The following is a 24,816-nucleotide window of genomic DNA, read 5'->3' on the forward strand; positions in this document are numbered from 1 at the left end:
CGTAGTGGCCGAAGTGTCCTTGGGCAAGACACTGAACCCCAAGTTGCTCCCGATGGCAAGCTAGCGCCTTGCATGACAGCTCTGCTACTATTGGTGTGTGAGTGTGTGTGTGTGTGTGAATGGGTGAATGAGACACAGTGTAAAGCGCTTTGTAGAACCGCTAAGGATTAAAAAAAAAAAAGCGCTATAAAAGTAGACCATCTGCAGACCATTTACCAAGTGTAGACCAAAACCGATAACTAAAGATGTGGTGTAAATGCTTCGAATAGCAGTGCATGAGCAAACCTTCCCATCCAATACACTCCTTTCTTAATGAATTTGGCTTTTCTTTGTCCCATGAGCAGCATCTGAGAACCTGTTCCCACTGGATCTTTATCAGTGATAGTGCACTGTGTCTAATATAATGGCATTTGCGATTCAGCCACAAATAAAAGTCTACTGGAGGATTTAATGGAAACTTACTTGTGCTATTTATATGTAATATCACATTTTTATTTAATCAGAAATTTGACATATGATTAAAAATATATAAAAATGGTGGCACAATGGTCATTTGACAAGGTTTAAGAAAGGCTACTAAAAATAGAACTTCTAAATTTGCATTTTTAAACCTTACATGGACAGTAAAAATAGATTCAGAAATCTTTAACGTGTGTGATTTTGTATGTTCTGTGACTCACCCTCAGCGGGTGATAGACGCCCATCGGCCGTGCGCACCAAATGAGTGATTTTGCTTTTTCTGGCTTTCCTCTTCTGGCTTCCCACAGGCACATCACCCATCTTACGGGTCTCCGTAGCAAGAGAAGCACACGAGGAGTCTGACTTCGCTGTGCCTGTGTCACTGGCCGTTGGGTCAGGCTGTGCTATGGCTAGAGACAGGAGACAATGACAGGTATGCCATTACTAGAAATGCTACAAATTCCACACTACGCTACTTGCAACAGTGCTGCATTTAGGCTGAAACCGAAACTAGTTTGCTTAATGCAGCACTGGACGATGTAGTGAGTTCTTTATTTGGAAATATGCAGAAAGACCATTTCATCTTTTCAAATGATTACACGTCCTACATGTGTGCCTCTGTCTTTTACGCGTGACCTACTTTGTTCTGCAGCACAACGCACAGAGAGAGAGAGCTTTAAACCACAGGTAAACAACGGTCCTAACCGCTGGCTTATTTGGCAACATTCACATTTAAACACGTACACACGAGCAAACAAACACACATACTAGGTCACTCATGCATACCCAAACAAGAACCTCGAAAACCATCAAGAGGATGAAATAAAAATAAATAAATAAAAAGAAAGCACAGACACATGATGCATGCTTTCTCTGTGTCACCTTTCTCCAAAGTTCCAGCCTTTTCCTTTTTGTGCTTGTACTTGCTAACAATCTTGTGGAATAAAGTCTTTTTCTGAGATGGGGATGGACCTGATTGTATATAAAACAGAAAAGAGGAAGACGGCATGCTATGTTAGATGGCTATCATGACATGCTCTGAGCACATCCTAAAACAGGCAATGAGTGGATGGGTTAGGAGGAAGTCATTTACAGCCGTACACTCACCCTTATTAGGCGTAGGACTTTCCAGAGGGTTAGTTACGTTGGCTTTCTTCCTTTTGGTGACAGCTGTGCTCTTTTTGTCGAACGTCAGTGGACTGTACTGGGGCAGGCTGTTAAACTTCTTCTCAAACTCCTCTTCCAGCTTTCCTAAATTGCTGCAGATAAAAAAATTCAAAATAAAGAAACATAATCATGCATCACATGCTAATTAAAATTTTGAGGCAAAGTCTTGGTTGTGGATTATTTCCTTCTACATACAAAAAAAACGCATAAAAGACTAAACAAATCCAACACCCTTTGCAACCTCAAGAATAGATTCCCTTTGCCTATTTGTTTTGTTAACCTGCTGGTACTGCTTTCCTTTCAATAAACCTACAGTTCACTGATATACACCATTTAACCCTTACTATATAAGCGAGCTACATGATATACACATTCTATACAAAACAATCATATTTCTCTGATCAGAAACTGTGTGACCAAGCAGAAGAAAACGAGATGAATGGAGAAAAGGTCATGGGAGTGAGTGAGCTCACCCTGGCACTGGCTCCTCTTTGGATTTGGACTTTTTCAGTTTTTTGGGGTTGCTGGCAGCAGGTTGACTGAAATTGCAGCTTTCGTCTGTCCATCCTATCTCCGACTCGGACACGGCGCCACGCATGGAGCCCCTCTTTCCTACAAGTCATACACGTACACACACACATACAGTCTTGCATTCCTAGATTTGTGCATTTCCTGTTCACTTCCTGTTACTATTACTGTATTGCAGCTAATTAATGCTAAGCCTAACCCAAACCCTACAGTTAACCAAAAGAAAAAAAAAAACATCAATCAATAATGTTAATCGTGTCATGTATCCATGCAAATTTCTCAAAAGGGCTTAATCACACTTGAAATAGTTAACCCCAGGTCATTCTAAACCACAGGTAAATGGAATCCTGGGTTTCCTTGTTTCACGTTTCACACTGCTCATACTTTACCCGGGGTTAAGGGTTAATCCTGGGTATTCATAATCTGAAGCATCGCACTGTACATTCCCAAACCCTGAGTTATCGTTCTTATTTGCATATTTGCCGTGTCAACAGCCATGACCGGATGAACGACTACAGCGGCGGGGGTGTGGTCGAGCGTCAGCTGTGGATGGAGAGGAGGCAGGTAACGCGTGATGTTTCTCATTTGTGAATTATTAGCCTGAGTTTACTTAAGTGTGTCGGTTTGAGATTTCAGTGCCCCGTGTCAAGCCAGAGAGAGAGAGAGATATCTGAGCGACACAGAACCATGTGTGTGTGTGTCTGCGCAGCAAAATAAAGTAGCTGAAAAGCTAAAGTAAGACGGTTTAAGTGAATAAACAGCCCCTTTTGAGTTGTCAAGCCTGCCTCCGGATTCCTAATTTCCTTCTGAACCAAAAAGGGAATTGTTACCATGATTCTCTGACCATAACTGTAAAAATAAAACTCTTCTTCGCTCCGATTGACACGGTTTCAATCACCGTTTGACTTTTGTTTTTTTTTTTAATTGTTCTGTCAAACGCTGCAACTACTGTTTACACAATGCGCGGGTTTTTCTGCGACAGTACAAAGCAGGTGATATGAGGCACGCGCTGTTCCGATTTCTGACTGGGGGTCTGTTGCTAAGCATCTAGCCATAACATTCTAACAGCGCATCGTTTCGCACTGTACACGTTTAGTACCACAGTGTGGGGTTACACCTGCAAAAGCAGTGCTAATCCCCTGCCCGGGGTTAAAAGCAGGGTTTGGTATGACGGTAACCCGGGATTAAAAGCCCTAAGAGAGCTAAATGCTGCGCCTCCTAAATACTTACTCACCTTCCCTCATATGACATAATACATAATCCAATAATGTCTATAAACACAAAGCGTCAACTAACTAATTTCCCTGCTCAGTTGTGGAAAGTTTTTTCGTGATATCTATAACAGCTATGACACATCTCTGATACCTCTGTCGACGTTGGCCCGCAGTGATGTCAGCATTCCTTCAGACACCAGAGTTTTGTACAGAGCTCCCTTACAGCTTCGCTCTGATTTCCGGGATCCACAGGCTTCAGGTTTGGGCTCGATGTCCCTCTCTTCTGTTTGAATTACAACTGGCTTAACTTCCAGGTCCTTCTCTTCTCCTTTGTTTGGCAGTGGGGAGCCCGCTTCTACACCTTTGCTGATTTGCTGTTCTGTAGAGATGTGTGGCTCCGAGTCCTCCGCTCGGTCCACTTTGACGTCCACTTCCTTCTTGCACTCGGTTTTCAGTTCCGTTTCATGGCTAAGCACAGACCCTTCTGTCTCGAGTGGCTTGCAATCCTCTCCTTCTCCCCTCTCCTCTTCGTCCTCCTTAGTCCTGAGCTGTTTCTTGGCTTTGGGTTTGGTCTTTTTCTTCTCTGCTGACGAAGGCTGATCCGACAGACCACCCGACGGACGTGCCCGCTTCCTGGTTGTCTCCATCTCCTCTGAGCCCCAGGCTCCTTTGGCCACCGCCTCAATAGTGTACATCAAGCTCTCAAGGTCTGAGCCGGATGAAGAACGCTTCTTGCAGGGTTTCTTGGGCGAGCCAGGGCTTTTCTCACCTTTTGCCACGTCGTTTGGCTTCTTCTTCTTCTTACAGGAAGCTGGGGGCGATGAGGGTGGTGTCGGCGTGGGAAGGTCCACGGTGGGCGTTGTGTCAGGAGCGCTGTCCTGGGCGCAGAGAGAGGATGAGTCCATGGCTGGTTGGGAGGAGAGGGCCTCCAGTTTTTCTGCTTCAGAGGCTAAACACATCTAGAATACAAAACACATCAATCCGCATACAGTAAATACACATATCTGGCTCTTGCATGTCATCTGGAAAGAACCAAAAATAGCTATCCACACATCACATCACATCTTTTACCTCAAAGTCCAAAAGATGATTCAAGATCAACTGCACTGATCACTCAACAGATTTCAGTGAAAGTTTAACTTTACACATCCAATTAATCTTTAATCGCCTCTGGCAAATCTTCTGACATTCAGAGTTAATATTGAAATAGAGTGCACCAGTTAAACTCTTCGTAAGGATGACCTCAAGATATGTGATTCGGTGCATTGCTATAGCCGAACACCTGCTATAGATGTGGTAATACTAGCAAGGGCCAACAGGTGGCAGCATTGCCATCCACACAGTACCACATTCATTCATTCATTTTCTGTTTATCCTGGTCAGAATCACCTATTCTGGGAACACTAGGCACAAGGCGTGACTACACCCTGGATGAGACGCCAGTCCCCAGTCAGGGCATAATGCACACACACAGTTTATTACGGTTTACTGGAAATGTAGAAACAATACATTTCATTACTTTTGAAGGCATTTTTGCATGTGCAAGACTTTTACACAGTACTGTACATGTCTGGTAATCTCAACCTGATAAGACATTGTGCTACTGAATACTGTTCAGTATGTGTGTGTGTGTGTGTGTGTGTGTTTTACCTCTGCAAGCTGAAAAAGAGCAGACTGGCCGCACTGCTTCACCTCAGATACTGAAGCCTGAGAACCACTAGATGATATCTGCAACAGAAAATGATAAAGTACCTTGTTATTTTGTTAGTAATGCTGTGATAACTAAACTCATCGAATGGCTTCCACCTGTAGTAACGATCACACTTTTGACCACACTTTTTTTTTAAAAACCCCAGTAAGCACTGGAACCCACAAAGGCTCATACACTAAGGAGCCACAACCACTGCAATCTGTCATGTTTACCACACTCTTCCATGCTTAATATCTGAGTGCTGCAGGACACTGTTTCCTTCTCTTGCACGTGCAATACGTTTCGCTGTCATCGATGTACTCTTTCGACATTTGGAACGAAGCACTAAGTGAGGCTATTGAAAATTCAGCTGAAGTAATGGTGGATCACTTATGACGCTCTTCTGATGGGATGTTATTTTAATGCTCATGCTCCTAGCATATGTTAAAATTTGGTTCAGATTACATGTAGGCTGCTAAACGGTGGTTTTTAACAAACTGCCGAGTTCAGCGTGCATGAAAACGGATCACTCAAACTCAACTATGGTCTCTTTGCCTGTACATCCTGCAGTTCCTGGAGGATTAATATCAGGCAATTGGTTTGCTCAGAGCAGGAGGCAACAATGTGGAGCAACATTCAGTTCAATCATGGACAAGATATATCCAAACACAGTTAGAACCCTTTCTAGCAGTACAATGGCGTTCCATTCCTCCGGCGCAATAGATATCGACTTACTGGACATTTTCAATCAGTATAAACTAGAGATGCACCCATGTATCAGTCAATAACTGGTATCGGCAGATAAAGGCAATTTTTCACGCCAGTTTCACGCCAGATAGTTTAAAAACATCCGATGATCAGGACAGGATTATATCCTATCTGTCAAAAGAGGGCGGGAAAACACATAAAGTTCATGCTGTGTATAAAGATGATGTCTCTTGTGTGGAATTACTTTGAATTTGGTGACAATTAGAGATGCACCGATGAAAAAGTCTATTTTTCACGCTATAGGCCATTGGCCGATAGTTTAAAAACAGCCGATGATCAGGGCCGATTATATCCTGTCAATCAAAAGAGGGCGGGAAAACACGTTGATTTCATGCTGTGTGTAAAGAAGATGTCTCTTGTGTGGAATGATGACAAAACTGCAGTTTGTAATCTGTGTAAACTCCTCACTGCTAAAATTTTACACCGGAAGTGAGCAGCAGTGAAGCGGGAGATTTAAATGAAGATGAGTTGACAAAAAAAGTATGTACTGCACAGAAAAATATATTTGTAGTGTAGTGTATTTCATATCCAGTTAATTTTAATATATAAAAGTTGATATTATATATGACCAGTTTGATGTCAGTGATGAAGTAGAAATGCTTTTGTTTGAGGAGAGTGAGTGTGAGACTAACAGGAGGCTTTTTAGTCAATGTTAATATGAATTAATAACATTCAATAAGTTAAAAAATCTTACTTTAATCCTTAGAATTTAGTCAATGTGTTAATGTTAATTTGTTAATGTTATATAGTTAATAGTTATTGTTAACACAGTTAATGTTATATATACACACACACACACACACATATATATATATATATATATATATACACACACACACACACACACACACACACACACACATATATATATATATATATATATATCTTATCATGGAGCCTCTACAAGTCAAGCGTACAAGCAGCTAATTCCAACATGTTCTGGCATGTTGTGTATTTGTCACTGTGAGCTTGTGCTATTTCTGTTTTTGGTAAAAGGTCTGACCAGATGACATTATCTGCATCTCAATGGAAAAAGACTGAAGTTGCACCATCATTATAACACATCTGCACAAGTGTTCAAGTAATGGCAGTGTGAATTCATGACTCATCTGCTGATATGGCTGAACGGCATGAAAACACCACACTGAACAATGAGGCTTTTAGACAATGTTTGCAAAAGCCTAACTAGTTTAGCTGAGTACATAACAGCTGTTGAACAATGTCTTCGATGTTCCCATCTCTTATACCACTGACTGGTCAGATGCCGTGGATTCATTTTATAAATCGTGTGCTGAAGTTTTTTTTTTTTTGCTAGGAGGTGTTTATGTAACATTTTTTTTAGAAGTAGCCCATCTATCTGGGACAGACACAAGGACACACTGATGGATGGACAGGAGGATGGACCAATGGTAAAAATCGCTAAATACACAGAGACGCAAATGGTTCTTGACTTCCTGACCACGGTGGTGTAAGTAACATCTATGTTTGACAAACAGGAAGGAAACTATTGAAGGAAAACTATTTCAGACAGTTGACCTTGCTGTGACCTTGATGCTGTTTGGATCAATACCAAAATCTAATCTGTTCATCTGCTGGTTATAACGATAATTCCACCGAAATCCGACAAACATTCAACCACTCATTTTTTGAGATATCGCGCTAATGAGAAGCTCAGATGGTCGGAGAAACGGACAACCCGAAAAAACTCGCCACTCAGAGGCGGGGGCATAAAAATTGTAATCGTAGGCAACTCATTGTGGTATAAGCAGAATAACGCACTCTGCTGTTATAAGGAAATAATCCCAGCACGATTAAATTTCTTATAACAGCACGAGTCTGAAGTTTGTTATTCCTTACCTATAAACTGGAAATAATATACAATGCATCACACCACTCTGTTGCTGATTCATTTTCCTATAACAGCACAACCAACCACTGAGATCCATTCAGCGCAGCCCTTGGGTTTGTATGTTATTGTCCCTGCTGCTATCAGCAAATAAGAGCCAATTTCTGTTCTCTTATGATAGTATAAAATGATGCGATATTGTTTGATTAATATTACACATATTAATCAAAAGGATTTGCGCTCACAGGTTTTAGTTATTAAATAAAAATATACTGGATTAGACTTTTTGACCCTGCTGTATGCCAGTGTATGACGGTACCAGGATAGAGCCTCACCTCAGCCAGCTGGAAGAGAGGAGACCGCATGCAGCTGCTGGGTAAATCTGGCGAGTTGGGCTGAGAAAGGCCACATACCTGAAGAACAAGCACAAGAAGACATGACAGCATTGCAGAAATGATCGTACACTGCTACAAGACCCTTCCCATCATCCAGTCAATTACTGCTCTCAATTCCTCGTTCACGTCTTAAGGGTAAAGGTGACCGGGCTTTCTCCGTGGCTGCTCCTAGGCTTTGGAATAGTCTTCCTCTCCACATCAGATCTTCCCCTTCCATTTCTGTGTTTAAATCTTCTCTGAAGACTGATTTGCATTCTTTATGTTTTAATTGAGGGTATCAATTTTTCATTGGCCTTATCTTTGGTTTTGGTTTACTCTTCATTTGTTTTAATTCTTGTACAGCATTTTTATAAAGCACAAATGTGCTTTATAAATCAATTATCTAAACTAAATTAAATGTGAGGACATAAGAGAAGATCTTCCTTTTCTTACGTGTGGGTGTAGGCCTGTTGCTATAATTACATTACTGACTTATCGTACAAATATATGGATGTGACCGCGATCATTTCTGCTGATCTCGATATCGCCCATTGTGTTTACATGCGTATTTATTTATATAAGAATGAGTGTCGCCAACATTTTAGCCATTCGCTCTGCTTTGGTCCTCTCGTCTGCTCTGCGGCTGTCAAAATTACAATTCGAACTCCGACTATCCGTTGAATTGAGGATAAAAATGGACATTCCAATGTAAAAATCTTCTGCATTCGAATTTAAGCTGAGTAGCAAGCACTAGCGTTGATTTTAATTCAAACATACTGTTGAAAAAACAACATGCAACATATTAACAATGCACTAACAATGTTTTTTGACGAAGAAGAATCTAGAAAGATTAGTTTCGTGTTTCAAACAATCCAGTCGAAGTCAATGTGTGAGCTGAAGCTGAACAGCGAATAAACAGCAATGAACTGAAGCTCTTTACTAGCAGCTTAATTAACTCGCCCAAACACACCCTATACACATATAATATAAACCTAATATTACAACTCGCTCCTGCACAGAATGACACGAATGCATAAGTGAACTTGAACTTAAGTAAGGCACTAGGTAGAATGCTAAGTCACGTTCTTTACGTATACGGTTTTTCTGTAACAACGTGCTAAAACCTAAAACACAGACAATGCATGATCAAAGCATAAAGAATTCGCAATGTTCTATTACAGCAGTGTTCTCGTAGTAATGTCATTATTTCAGGAGATCGGTTTTCACAACAGCGGCAGTTTTCACATGTTTTTGTAGATGCATGTTTAAGTTAAAATATAAAATGTGTGAACATGTGGTTTCATTTTCGCATTTTCTCGGCAACTAAAATGACGTTGACTAACATCCGACGCCTTTTTAATCCGAGTAAAACTGACTAAAATCAATAAATATGACCTAATGAAATACTGGCTAAATTTAAAGTGCACCTATTATGGTTTTTAAACGTGCCTAATTTTGTTTTAAAGGTCTCCTACAATAGATTTACATGCATCCAAGGTCAAAAACACTTTAATGTGCTCATCATTTCAACTGTAGCATTAAATGATCTTCTAAAGGATTCATTCTAAACTCCTCCTTTCAGAGAGCATACTCTGCTCTGATTGGTCAGATGTCCCAGTCTGTTGTGATTGGTCTAACGCTTGTCAGCGAGCAGCCAATGAAAGCCAGAGGCGGGGCTTTTTGTTACAAACCTACGTAGATTAGTACAGGAAGTAAATCTGGAATTACTTTCGCTTCGGCAGTTCAGAATCGGTTCCGTCACGCACTCTGATTTTTGAAACTTTGCAGACTTTTTACATTCACAAACAGCTCTATAACACACTACATGAACGGTAAAATCTGAAAAAACATAATAGGTGAACTTTAAAGGATATTTTTCGCCAGAAGACAAAAACAATGACCAAAAACAGTGTGAAAATGAACTGGCCATCAGAGCCTAGATTAAATCTTATATAATAATCTCTTTAAAAATTTTATGCACTTAAGTTTAAAAGTAAATGCACTTTGCTAATAGCCAGGTTTGTTCTTTGCGATAAACAAGACAACACGCCGCTTTGTGGCCGTTATTTATCCACTGCATCCTCTTGTGGGTAGTTAATATTTTCCCCCTATCTGAAATAATGTCTTTCCAATTCGAACATAATTCAAATTCTGGAAATATTTAACTGAAAATTATTATTATAATTATATCAGTGGCATGCCATGGTCTTAAAATGGCAATAATATCATTTATTGCAATTATTTCTGAGAAATATATCATCCAACAAACGTAGTTATCGTGGCAGGCCTGTGTGGGTGTAATGTGTAAAGCGACAATATTCACCATGTACACAATATTCACCATGTACAGCACACGTGGCTCACAGATCACTGTTGGGGCCACTTTAGTTTTACTTGTGGGCAGCGGTGGCAGAGCCGTAGGGTAATCGTAGGGTTGGCGGTTCGATTCCCGGCCCAAATGACTCCACATGCCAAAGTGTCCTTGGGCTGAACCCCAAGTTGCTCCCGATGGCAAGCTAGCACCTTATATGGCAGCTCTGCTACCATTGGTGTGTATGTGTGTGAATGGGTGAATGAGAACCAGTATAAAGCGCTTTGGAGAACCGCGAAGGTTAAAAAAGCACTATATAAGTGCAGACCTTTTACCATTTGTGCTGACCAGAGTGATGTAATTAAAGTTGGAGGTGTAAAACATCTCCCTAGTGGGCACTTCGCTCTTATTACAGCATGAAGTACTATTGTTCTGTTTATTCTTTTTTACGAACGTATTAATTAAAATGAACAAGGGGTGTGCCTGAGAAGGGAATAATAAAAAGCTAATTAAAGGTCAGCAACTCACAGTTAAGCAGTGATTTTTTACAATCACGTAAAGGTTTCTCGGCGTAGCGATTCCACATGCCGCACTTTAATTAGTCCTAAGTGGATAGCTTAATTAAAGAGAGCAATTCCGTCCTTCTTCACGTTAATATACGAGATCAGGATCGAGTGCTTTCTCACCTCTGTCTGGGGGGCTGCTGCGCTTCGACACTCTGAACTTTTACAACCGTCAATCTGGGGTGGACAGGAGGAAATCTGTGCAAACATAAAAAGTACAAAAGCATTCAGCACGCAGATTTGAAGCCGATTCTGCACATGGCTGTGGATCGCTTTGTGTCCGTATTTGTTTTTTTACCTCAGCCAACTGGAAAAGGGCAGATTTCCCAGTATGCTTTGCAACATCTCCAGCGCCGCTCTGTGAACTACTAGACGAGATCTAAAAATAAACAATAAAAATGATAACACATCTAAGGACTTGAAATAAAAAGGCACACACAGAGACCTCTACAAATCAAAAGGTGATGTGAAAGGTCAAAATGAATATTGTGGGGTTTTTCCCCTAGCCATAAACTTGCGCGATGTAATTTCCAGACAAATTAGTGCTCGGTTTAACAGCAGAACTATTAGGAATTCTGGTTCAAGTTCTGTTCCCATTGAGTGAAAACATTATTACACTGGTATCTGGCTACAATCAAATCAGTGAAAAATGCCAGAAAGTAAAAACATCTTTTGACCTTTTAGCACTTACTCCAGATTGACTTTCACACAAATGCTCAGTTCTCTTAATAACTGTTGAATGTTGAGTTCCCTTGAATAAGAGCAAGCCTAAAGACTAGAGATGCACCGATGTATCGGCCAATAAAGGCAATTTCCGATAGTTTAAAAACATCTGATGTTCAGGGCAGATTATATCCTGTCAATCAAAAGAGGGCGGGAAAACACATCGATTTCGTGCTGTGTGTAAAGAAGATTACAGTCTCTTGTGTGGAATGATGGCAAAACTGCAGTTTGTAATCTCTGTAAACTCTGCACTGCGAAAATTTTACATCGGAAGTGGGCAGAAGTGAAGCGGGAGTTTCGGCATCGAGTCTAATCGCCCCACCCCACCCCCAGTGCTCGAGCTGAATTAAAGCGCCAGTACACGGTTGAAAGATTTAAATGAAGAGGAGTTGACAAAGTATATATTGCACAGAAAAATATATTTGTAGTGTAGTGTATTTCATATCCAGTTAATGTTAATATATAAAAAGTTGATATTATATATGACCAGTTTGATGTTCAGTGATGAAGTAGAAATGCTTTTGTTTGTGGAGAGTGAATGTGAGACAAACAGGAGGTTTTTTAGTATTCAGTCAATGTTAATATGAATTAATAACATTCAATAAGTTAAAAAATCTTACTTTAATCTTCAGAGTTTAGTTCATGTGTTAATATTAATTTGAGTAATGTGTTTTCTGTTTATGGGACCAGTTACTGTGAAACAACTTGTTGAAATGGAGAGAATAAAGTTTTTATTTGCATTTCTTTCAGAATTGTGGAATTAATTATTGTTCATTTAAAATAAGGCATAAAAGGCAGAACTATCGGTACCGGTTATACGTATCGGCCGACATCATTCTGAGTAATTGGTTATCGGTATCGGGTGAGAAATTTAGTATCGGTGCATCTCTAATAAAGACATACTTTGACAGCAGAGTATGCGTACATTTTCCGAAACGTTCTCAATATCCGTAGACGTCCAGGTTTTCGAAATTGCTGCTTAAAGTACCTCACATTTCTAGACTTGTAAGGCCTGCACAAAAAAGCCTTGTGAGTGACTTCTTCCTTGTGATTAAGTGATGCATCAACATGTCAGAGGTCAAAGGCTGCAGAGGCAGTCAGTGCATTGTGGCATGTCTGTGTTGGTTTCCTTACATAGTGTGTGGTTATTTAGCATCCAGTGCTGTTATGACGAATCCAGCTTGCCTGCTTTTGAAAATATTCTCCCAATCAATACAGTCACATTTTGGCCAATGATGCAATACTGTTTGTCTATAAAACACAAAAGAGATGCTGCTTATTGTTTTTCGATGGACCCCCTAGGGCTCTCTTTAGTGACATAAATGCAGAACTGAGGGCAATTAGGATCACTTAGTAGCAGCAAAATGGAGTTTACTGCAGATTAACAGCAACGAGAGGAGTCCACAGAGACGCACACATGCCAGGCAAAGCTCTACTTTGGAGTGAAGAAGCCATCACACACACAGGCATACGCAACACAGAGGCACGTACTGAGCCTGGTTTTAAATGTCCTCCATGTCTGATATATGATTCGGTATCCAAGTGATTGGAGAATGTTATTTTCCTGAACTGTGATCTTGAGACAGATCTGGAATACATATACTATAATTTAAGAGTATCCATCGAAAGGATTGTGTTTCCTTTGAGGTTTGCCCATTATAGATGTAAACCTCAATATAAATATTTGATTTCACGACCGTGTGGACGAAAACGATCCGAAAATGGGCCGCTATTTATTTCAGCAGAACAAACTGTAGATCTGCGAGCAGATCTGCCTATTTATTTCCTAATTACCTCATTTTTATGGAGAATATCTGATCCTAGGTCAGTACCCTTACTCTGAGTTGCTTAGAGATTGTAGCACTGAAGCCCATTTATCCAACTTCCCAACGCGCACACACACACACACACACACACACACACACGATCACAATTAAGGCATATTTCCTCATAACCTTCTCTAATGGCACAGTCGGAGCAGCGAGGGCTTATACTGAGTCACGGCTCAGCCTCTGTAACAGTGGAGATGGGCCTGTCACAATCGATTTCACTGGCTGGAGATCATGTGTTCATTATAGCAGGGAACAAAGAGAACTTATTTCAAGGCACAGCCAGCAGAACGAACACCCTGCTCCTTCTGTTGCTCACCGCATCTACAGCATACCATGCTCATCTGTGCCTTTTCAGCATGTTTACAAAGCGTCGATCAATCATTTTTAGAAATGCGTGGCATACATACACAGTAGTAGTCTTGATGGCGCTATTTTTAACAGTTCTTGAAATTATGGCACTTCATGGACTTTTGTCTCCCTAGATCACGGTTATCTATTCAGCCCGTATTTCTCGGAGATCTTCAGGTCTGATGCTTTCGGCTCTGATGCTTAAAGTTGTGGAACAGCTTTCTGCTGAGTTAGATCTTCGCCCATTGTTAAAGTTTTCAAGTCAAAACTGCAACATATTTCTATGTAAGCTTTTAAGTCTTTTAAAGTGGACCCCATGTCTTTTTTTATACTCATTGTGCATGAATGCATGGCGCTTTGCTTTCAATAGGCTTTAGAAATAAACATAATTACTCGCATACTTTCATATGTAAACATACTTACTATAATCCCACACTATAGCCACCATTATTTGTCCTTACATGTGTGCCAAATATGGTCATCATGCTCTTAAAAAATACTGCCAGGAAATATACATGATACAGTATCTGGATTTTTGACTATAATTGCTTCTGTAAACTTCCTGCTCACACAGACCATATACAGTGTAATAGTCAATATGCTCTGCTGCTGTTTTCCTACCATTTAATGTCAGTATGTAGAACATACCAATTTTCAACCCTTATCTTCTCCCATAGTCTTCTCATGTCTCAAGCACTGGACTAGACCAGTGTCAGATAATAATTCCTGCTTTTAACAGATGTGCTACACCACAGCTGACACAGCAGCTTGGTCTGTGTTTACAGGCACAGTGCAGCTTATATAAAAGAGCCTGTCTAACCTTTGATAAGTGGAGCTGTGATACCAATGTGATGTCACTAGGGGGCAGAAGACGCCGCTACAGACGGCAGCCGGTGCTGCTGTTTTACACTGATAATCAGATCATCTTTGATAATTCGCTTACAGCAAATAAGATCAGGGCACAGATTTCCATAACTTCTAAGAGAGCTGTTATACCTGTATTTTTTTTTTTAGTATATATATAAATATTTATTTATTTTTTGTATTTTACACTACAGGTCAAAAGTTTGGAGACACTCAACTGAAATATTTCTCATGATCTTAAAAACCTTTTGATCTGAAGGTATATGATTAAATGTGTGAAATCGGTGATGTAGACAAAAATAGAATTGTGCCGACATATTTGTTTCTTTGATTAGAAAGCGAACATTTTATTTACAATTTTTTTTGTTTTAAACAGATGACCTTGAGCGAAATATTCAGAAAAGCAGCTAATAATGGTCCAGAATCAGTATGAAGTCCTTTAATACAGTTTAAAAATCATCTCAGGGCGATTCCTCAAGAAATCGGCTGAGAAAATGCCAAGAATACATTTATGGAAATTCTAGGCAAAAAGGGGGTCTACTTTGAAAATGCTAAAATATGAAATTATTTTGATTTATTTTGGATTTTATATCACAACTTAATTCCCGTAGTGCCACTTGTGTTACTCGAGAGTTTTGATGACTTCATTTTTATTCTAAAATATGGTGTAAAAAATAAAATAAAGAATGAGTGTGTCTAAACTTTTGACCGGTAGTGCACATCTGGAGGATTTAAAATGGACAGTCACTAGACGGCACGTCAGAGCCAAAACATCCCTGGCCATCATGTTTCCAAGTCGAAAGTGTTTAGCAAATTTACGCATAGCGACTTTAAACACACTGCGAGCTCGGTTATTATGGGCTGTGTCTCAAATCAAAAACTCTGACCTTACAGTACATTCAAAAGTACGTACTAGTCTAGAAAATCCAGAAGAACGGCACAAGACAGACCGTTTGGTAGGTTTGAAGGCTACTCGAGAGGTTTTTTTAACTTCAAACATTAACACTAAGGAGAAAACTAGTTAGTGTTAGTACTTAATCTACAACGGCACATAGATATGCCATTTGAGACACAACCTTAGTGCTTTTTCCCCCACAAAGGTAGACAGAAGCACAAATTTGTCAATATTTTTTAATGCAGTGTGTCAAGATAGTGAAAAAGACTCAAATGGAACGTACCTTATTCATTTAAAATGTGCCTTGTTTGAATTTGAGTCCCAGGAGAATTTTCATATAATGTTACACAAAATCTGTCTTTGATATTTCTAATATTATTCTGAAAAATAAACGAATCAAACTCAAAGAAGAGATTTCCTTGATGACCCCATTTGTAAATCAAGCAACCCCATGTGGGGGTCGAACCCTAGTGTGGGAACCCCTGGTCTAATCAAAGTACAAATTACATAAAAGAACAGATGTCAGAATCATACGTTTGGGGGGGGGGGGTTTCCTTTTGTTTGAATAAAGCAAATTTTCTATTTATCATGTTTTGGTATTCGGAGGAAACACTGAATAATCCCTACCTGCCTTTGAGTGTGTATGCGTGTGTTTGTGTGTATCTGTGAGTAATAGTTTGCTCCACATCATTCTTATTATTCCATCGATGAGACATTGTAATATAATGCATTAATCAATCCTAATAGTTTCATTACCAAGCTATTGATAAATATTAGATTTTCCCTTGCAGCTACAGTAATATCACCACCAGGCAGATCTGTTCCTAAATCCGTACTCATGATTACTCAAACAAAATAATATTCTCAAAAGAATTTGTATTATTAACAGCGTAACTAGTATTTTGATTGATTTGCTTGTTCGTACTATAGTACAATCCATCACTTATATGTACTCTGGTTTTATATTAACAGTGCATGTCTGCACATCCCAAGTAGTTCAGAGAAGCAGAAGTTAGGTAGTCACAAACACAGAATTTCCCAGTGGATTATATTTCACATAAAGCCAACTTCCAGTTTTAGATCTAAATCTATACAGAGTAGTGAAAAAAACCCCAAACATTCATTTTAAAGGGCACATGTCCCTGATTGCTGTAAGTGATTTGGTCCATGCTGGTGTTCTCAGTACAAATTCCCGTTGGCTGGAAGCATCTAATGGCAAAAAAAAAAAAAATCTATCTAACTTAATCCTGAAATCAGATTTGAATTAGGTTTGAAACCACATACAAATGTGGCTCAGATCATATTGAAAAAGTGGGATTTGGTTTCTTCAGCCTGGGAAAGTCTTTCATGTTCAAATCAAATATGCTAATTAATAGGACTTGATCTGCCTAACTCACTGGTTCTCAACCGGATGAGATTGGAATGGGGGCGCAAATTGTTTTCAAGAAAAAAAACAGACGGGATCAATTGGGTACTCTGTGTATTTTACTGCTTTTCAAATAGAATGTGCATAAATGGAAAAACCCCGCGTTCCCTCTCCCTCTGTATTTCCTTTTTGCCGGGGAGAGGCGGAGCTTAGCTGCCTTTTATCTAGCTGTCAGTGCAGACCAGTGTTGCCGACTTACACAAAATCTGTCTTTGATATTTCTAATATTATTCTGAAAAATAAACGAATCAAACTCAAAGAAGAGATTTCCTTGATGACCCCATTTGTAAATCAAGCAACCCCATGTGGGGGTCGCTTTTCAGACTTTTCAGACTCCTTTAGCCACTTTGTTTTTGCTAAAAAAAACATCTAGCGACAAATCTAGCGACTTTTTGGACAAAGCTTCCAAATGTCGCCAGTACTGTCCTCCAAGCGTGAGGTCTTGCTTACTCACACCTCTCTCTGTGTCTGCTCTGTTCAGTGAGAGTCTGAGAGCCAGAGATTTAACAATTTCATGGAGAACGAGACACGTCCTTCTTCCCATCATCATTCTTATATAAATGTTTTTAGAATGCAAGACGAATATAATGCAACATGTTTTTACAGCTATCTTTTATATAGAACAAATCGGGGGGGGGGGGGGGGGGGGGGGGGGGGCACATAATAGGGGAGGCTTGGGGGGGGGCATTAGTTACAAAAAGAGAACCTCTGGCCTAACTGAACATGCATGGGTTAGTTGAGAGATGGCCAAATATTCACAAAATTAATTTTAAAATTCATTTCTTATCATATTTGCTACCAGGGTCTCTTTTGAAGATGTACTCTATTTGTCATATATCATACATGTATGAGTAGTGTTTCAAAGATACAGCCATTAAACTGCACTATCACTGTTAGAGTTACTATAAGAGTTGCCATCTTTAGAGTTACTACAAGGCCAATATAAACTCTACCCTAAATGCAGTAAACAGTTTTCTGTTGCTATGATATACAGTTATAAATGTCCTCAGTTACAGTCCCAGCTGTAACTCAGTGGTTCTCAGTGTAGCGTCCAGTGACCCTCAGGGGTACATGAAGCATAACCATGGGGTCCATGATTTTTTTTTTTTTCATTATAGTGGTAGAAATTCCACCATTATCGAATTAGTTAATATATTAATTACTGAGTTTTTAAGTTATTACCTCATTTGACTGGTCGTTGTATCCAAATCACAATAACTCAAAAACATGCAACAAATAAATAATCTCAACTTGTACCTAATGTGTTCTGTTGGAGGAACCTTCAGAAATAACAAGCTCTATGGCTCCAACAAATAGCGAAAACACTGTACTGTACTCAAACAAATATTGTACACATTTAAATAAAGAGCCAAATTTGAACAGTTTGATTATGTTCATTAAAAATCGGTGCTGTGGGGCTCAGATTAATCTACATTAAAGTTGTAGTGGTCCCTGGTTGCAAAGCGTTTGAGAATCCCTTCTGTAACTGAATTGCTGTGGTCATTTCCCTACTGGGAATCCCTGCCAGTATCCACTACTGGAAATGTTGTAATACAAATGTAAATTTAATAATTGTTTTCCTTAGAGCCGATTCTCAAACCCATGTTCCAAATGCTATCCCTGCTCTAGACAATCTGTAATCTTTCACAGTGATACAGCCAAACAGGTTGTAGTGTTGGTGTAGTACCTCTCTGGCAGTCAGGGCGTGCTCCCCAGCTAGCAGCAGCATGCTCAGGCCACCCATCTTAGTCGGATCTACACACACGAACATATACAAGAGCAATACATCAAGGGTAATGACTGCCACTAACATGATATGGCACACATATGTGCTTGCTGAACATCTTATTCCTAATCCATTAATACAGAGAAGTTGTTCCACACCCTTCTATAACAGCCTCCACTCTTCTGGGAAGGCTTTCCACTAAATTTTGGAATGTTGCCTGTGCTCATTCGGCCACTAGAGCATTCGTGAGATCGGGCAGTGATGTCTGTCTAGGCCACTTCAAACCAACCCCTTTGTGCACAGGGGTACTGTCATGCTGGAAAAGGTCTGAGCCCTGTTGGTTCCAGTGAAGGGAAATTGTAATGCTATAGCATATAAAGTTCTTCTAGACAATCATGTGCCTCCAACTTGGTGGCAAAAGTTTGGGGAATGCGCACTTATTGGGGTCATAGTCAGGTGTCCATGTACATTTGGCTGTATAGTGCATACAATCCCCTCCAAGGTACTGGATCGGCAAGGCTAACTCTGTTGTTTTTGCTATACACTGAAGACATTTGTGTTTGCAATCAAAAGATGAACCTGAGACAATAGATCAGAATTTCAGCTTTCATTTCCTGATATTTCATCTAGATGTGTTGAACAACTTCGAACATGGCACCTTTTGCTAGAACCCATCCATTTTTCAAGTGATCAAAATATCAGAACATGGGACTGACAGGGGTTTCTTGTTAGATTGTTTCTGAAATACTCAAGCCAACTTGTCTGGTACCAACAACCATGCCATGGTTAAAGTCACTGAGATCACATTTTTGCTCCCATTCTGTTTGATGTGAACACTAACTGAAGTTTCTTGACCCATATCTGCATGATTTTATGCATTGCACTGCTGCCACATGATTGGCTGATCTTGGCACCCCAGGAGCTGGCTTATAGATTCCTTGCACTGGATTATACAGCTCAAGAAATGAACTGAAGAGCTCCATTTTCTTCAACATGTGTGTGAACGATCTGGGACTTACACAAACACATTACGTCTGGAATATTTGATACAATACTATAAACAAGGACCAACTCAATCTGGGAACATTAAAGCACAAAATATGGTGTTTGTTCTGTTGTGAATCCAATATACAAATGAAAGATGCTAGCTTTAAAAACCCTTGTACACTAACGAAAAACTGATGCAAATTACACTTTGATGTATTCCAGAGTGATGCAAATTAAGAGACAACTGTCAATGATGCCAACATATAAACACTATTTTTGGTCCTAAAAAGCTCGAATGAATACGAGTTCAGAAATCAGAGCTTTGTGCAATCTTGGGTTATAGATTTGGGCCTTTTGTCACAGTTTCCCCCTCTCTGAATGTTTGTTAACCTGTTGTGTTCACCTGTTGGCTGTTTCGCTTTGGTTAGTTTGTACAATTAAACCCTATGTGTGTCCCTTTTTCTTTGCAAAGTCTTGCCATTTGGAAAATAGATTCCTATCCTTGGTTGCTTGTGTTTCATTGTGTTTCCTTTGTTTATGGTCAACCTATGCTAGCTCTGTCTGCCTGACCTCTGCTATAAAAATAGAACCACGATTATCTGATAAACACCAATCAGGCTAACACTCAATTTTGACACTTGAGTCCTACAAATCAATGTTCACAACTTTTGAACTTTTATAATCGGTCATGAATCTTATCATTTATCACACACGCATTACACATATTAAAGCCATAAATCAACAGACGCGAAAATTTGTTAAACATTAAACGCTGTGCAGTGGAACAAAGGCACTACCCTTACATACTTTTTAACCAGTCTTGAATTAAAATTCTTCCGTGCGGATTCTCCATTATTATCCTTTTTCTTTACAAGGATATATTTAATCATTATAGAAAATACTGAAATATATCTGTATCTTATGAGACCCACCTGCCATGGCGAAGTTTAGCTGTGGTGAGCTGTCTGTTTTGGGCACTTTTTTGGCAACAGTGATGTCCTTGGTGTTGTTGGAGGGCAGAGACCAGGCCTTCTTACGCGCATTACTCACTGCATGAGTGGGACTCTTCACCGGCTTGCTGGTGGCAGGACACCACTTATAGCCTGGGTTTGCTTTCATAAAGGCATCTTTATACTGCAAAAATACAGACAGACAAAACACCACACCGCACTGTGAAATTTGAATGATTACTGCATATGAATAAAACTGAACAACATTAACGTTAACCACTTAAAGTCCAGACTTACATTCCTCACTACATACCTTTACTAATAGTTTCATTAAAGTTGCTTAATAATTCATACTTGTTACATGAATAACTGAATAATATGCTGGGACTTAAGATGTTACAAACTAGATAGATTTACACTCACTGAGCACTTAGTGGGAACTAGAGGTCGACCAATATTGGATTTTTATGATAACGATTAATCAACCGATAGTTTTAATATTGACACTGAATGAAAAACATAAAAAGTAAAATAATGCTAAACTTTATTACAAAAATAAACAGTACTGGCTGTCCCATGAAAATGTACTGTACTTTTTAACATATAAACCATTAATAAAATAAAATAGGTACATCCAAACTGAACCAAAAAGCAACACTCCTAATAACTCCTTTTCAATGTCGATGTTTTAAATCCGCATCTGAAGTATCCCGTGCCGTGCAGAGTGTAGTCTCACGTCTCAAAAACAACCACCACGAAGCATCAGTGCTATTTTTTATTTCGCTTCTAGCGGCTGCTCTCGTACTGTATAATGGCAGCGGACCCTTCTCAGCCGCTCCTGCAACGGACGCAAAAACAGATTGTACCAGGAATCGGTTATTGGTGCCAATTAATCAGCAATACTGATCAATCGGTCGACCTCAAGTAGGAACACCATACTACTACTGGGTAGGGCCTCCCTTTGCTCTCAAAACATCCTCAATTCTTCGTTGCACGGATTCAATGAGAATGATGAATGGAAACGTTCCTTTGAGATTCTGGTCCATGTTGACACGACTGCATCATACAATTCCTACAGATTTTCATACTGCGAATCTTCCGTTTTACCACATCCCAAAGGTGTTCTACTGCATTCAGATCCTGTGACTTGGAAGGCCAATGAAGAACACTGACCTCGTTGTCATGTTTCAGAAACCAGCCGATTTTGTTTTGTGACATGGTGGATTATCGTGCTGGAAGTAGCCATTAGAAGATGGTAAACTGTGGCCATGAAGGGATGCACATGGTCAGCATCAATACTCAAATAGGCTGCGACATTCAAACAATGATTGACTGGTACTAACAGGCCCAAAGTGTGCCAAGAAATCATTCCCCACACCATTACACCACCTCCACCAGCCTGGAATGTTGACACAAGGCAGGTTGGGTCCATAGACTCATGCTATTGGCACCAAATTATGACCCTACTTTCTGTGTGCCTCAGAAACCGAGATTCATCAGACCAGGCTATGTTTTTCCAGTCTTCAGCTGCCCAGTGTTGTTGAGCCTGTGCGCACTGCAGCCTCAGCTTTCTGTTCTTGGCTGACAGAAGTGGAACCCAATGTGGTCTTCTGCTGCTGTAGCCCATCCGTCTCACGGTTTGACATGTTGTGCATTATGAGATGCTTTTCTGCTCACCACAATTGTACAGAGTGGTTATCTGAGTTACTGTAGCCTTTCAACTTGAACCAGTCTGGTCATTCTTGACCTCTCTCATCAACAAGGCGCTTCTGAGTAAACCCTAGAGACTGCTGTGTGTGAAAATCCCAGGAGATCAGCATACACTAACAATCATGTCACGGTCAAAATCACACACCCCCTGCATGACTTAATGCATATGATGCCACTTCTGCCATATGATTGGCTGATAAGTTACCACCATGAATTGAGTAGGTGTACAGGTGCTCCTAATAAAGTGTTCAGTAAGTGTATAAAATAACGAATAGTAAACAATTTCTTTGTTTCTCAAACTTGTGTCTTGTAAATTGTTCTTTGAATAAATATGCACAGGTTTTAGGTGCTTTTTTCCCCAATGCATTTTTTGCAAGAGGATATTTTTTAACATGGAATTGGTTTGTAAAGTCTTTAATCTGACTAGAAGAATGAAGTAACTCGCATGCAATTCGAGACTTTGGGCCTTAATGCTCTAGGTACTCAATCTCTGGAATTAAAACAGGCTTGTTAAAAGCTTGGCTGCCTAAACTTTAATGCTACTGGATAGGTTCTCATTTTAATTTATGAGACCATGCGTCTTATAGGATCATTAAACAATTATCTTGTACAATCTGTAAACAGTTACCTTATCTAAACAATTAGCTCAGGTTTTCACTAGGCAAGTGAAATCTGGCAAGTTCCAGAACCAACAGTCTATTTATAAAAATTCTTTAATCACTACAAGCTCTTAGAGCTGGCTGCTGGTCTGCTTACACTTCTCAGTTGACTAGCTGTTTGAGAGACTGCCAAGATTTTACAAAGCTGTATTGGCTAAAATTCAGAATAGTTTTCAGTTTTTTACCACTTTCTTGGAAACTACATAATTCCATTGTATGTTATTTCATAGTTTTGTCTTCCCTGTTGTTCTGATATGTGGAAAACTAAAAACGCAGAACGTTGTTCTACGAGCAGGTGCTTAAACTTTTGATAGTTACTGCTTCATGGCCATTTTAATTCCACTTTTACAAATTGAACTGCTATAAAGTTAAACGAGACAGCCAGTGTCAATGGGACGTCCATGGCTGAGCAGAAAACAGAACCTAGGACTCAAGCATTAAGTGTTAGGGCTTGTTAAATCTGGAAACTGTCAGTGAGCCGCTGGTGGTCTGTCTCACCTCCTTGGCCATGTCGGTGTATTTCTGTTTCTCACTGGGCTCCAGCACGGCCCACCAGTCTGCCAGGATCTTGGTGGCTCCGCGGTTGTCCAGTCTCGGGTGTTCCTGGCGCACCAATGAGCGGTGCCGCTTACAGAAGAGCAGGAAGGCATTCATGGGCCGGCGAGCACGCTGCTCCGAAGAGTCTTCCTCACCATCGTCCTCCATTGCCACACACTCAGGAGCCTGACCGCTACGCTCAGGGCACTCCACTGGAACCTAGAAGAAAAAACCACAAAAGCAGGTAAATGTTGCTGTTGTTGTACAGTTTACTGCTTAACATCACTTACATATGAATATTGGAATTAACTTCATACAAAAACAAACAATAAAACAAATGCAAAACTGGTTGTATGGCCCGTTTTTTTTTTTTTTTTTTTTTTTAAGTCCCCAATCAGGAGCTAAACAGCTCTAGCCTGTTTATTCGCTGGAGTCTGAGACACACTGTGGCCACTACTGTGGAAGAGATCTATACCTGTAAAATCAACATTCAACTCGAAATTAAATCTGTCACCATTGTTTTTTCTTTTCTTTTTTTTTTCAAAATACAATTACACATGGTATGAGGAAAGTTGACCTAGTGAATATACAGCCTATTTTACACTTCAGACTTGCAGCTTCATTCAGGCTCAGACTTTAGGCTTCAAAACGGTATTTTACCAGGCGGTAAAAATGTACAAATACACTGCTGTGACATCATGGTACTCCTAATCCTGAGACTTTTCTAACCATTAAGTTTGCTTATTACCTTCTTTTACCTCAGCCAGATTCTCAGTCAGCTACTGACACATCCCTATTAACTTTACTGTACCAGTCAAAGTGCAATGTTTATTTGTTTGTTTTTTAATGCCATGACAGCTTCTACAGCTATTTCCATGGCGAGAAATGTCTAAGGAGCTCTATATAATGTTTTTAAAATCTATTCTTCCTAAAAACTCCAAAACTGCGTTAGCTCTGACTTTGTTAAAATTTTCTTCCAGAGTGCTGGCGGAATAGAAAAAGCTTTCTCACGGGGTTAAGACAAGCACAGTCTAATAAAACATGCTTCCCATATTGCAACGAATATCATCCTTGGCATGAATGATTTTTGAGTATTTTTTGAGTCATACAGGACTTTTATTCTGTTACTCTTTTTTGTTGACTATGGACAATTTCCTCTTGTTGCTGCTTTTTGCTAATGTTTTAACTTTTTGTGGTTCCAAGGAAGGTGGTGGTGTGGGGGAGGGAAAAACCAGATTA

General features: G+C 39.8%; 1 protein-coding gene across 4 annotated transcripts in view; it reads right to left on the reverse strand.

Moving 5' to 3' along the window:
- The window catches only part of LOC108276952 (BBX high mobility group box domain containing), a 53,498-nt gene that overhangs the window by 7,473 nt on the left and 21,209 nt on the right, over positions 1 to 24,816 (reverse strand). For 3 of the 4 annotated variants that reach the window (XM_017489117.3, XM_017489118.3, XM_017489119.3), the window contains exons 4-15: positions 23,539 to 23,796; positions 20,654 to 20,855; positions 18,696 to 18,763; positions 11,219 to 11,299; positions 11,044 to 11,118; positions 8,008 to 8,085; positions 5,019 to 5,096; positions 3,520 to 4,327; positions 2,100 to 2,238; positions 1,567 to 1,718; positions 1,342 to 1,431; positions 681 to 869 (exon numbers count right to left, since the gene is read on the reverse strand). In XM_017489117.3, the coding sequence (XP_017344606.1) occupies positions 681 to 869; positions 1,342 to 1,431; positions 1,567 to 1,718; positions 2,100 to 2,238; positions 3,520 to 4,327; positions 5,019 to 5,096; positions 8,008 to 8,085; positions 11,044 to 11,118; positions 11,219 to 11,299; positions 18,696 to 18,763; positions 20,654 to 20,855; positions 23,539 to 23,796 (2,218 nt within the window). The remainder of the gene's footprint in view (positions 1 to 680; positions 870 to 1,341; positions 1,432 to 1,566; positions 1,719 to 2,099; positions 2,239 to 3,519; positions 4,328 to 5,018; positions 5,097 to 8,007; positions 8,086 to 11,043; positions 11,119 to 11,218; positions 11,300 to 18,695; positions 18,764 to 20,653; positions 20,856 to 23,538; positions 23,797 to 24,816) is intronic. The other variant, XM_017489120.3, reaches the window with a different exon arrangement.

This window comes from Ictalurus punctatus, chromosome 16 (genome assembly GCF_001660625.3).
Source record: "Ictalurus punctatus breed USDA103 chromosome 16, Coco_2.0, whole genome shotgun sequence".
Taxonomy (NCBI): domain Eukaryota; kingdom Metazoa; phylum Chordata; class Actinopteri; order Siluriformes; family Ictaluridae; genus Ictalurus; species Ictalurus punctatus.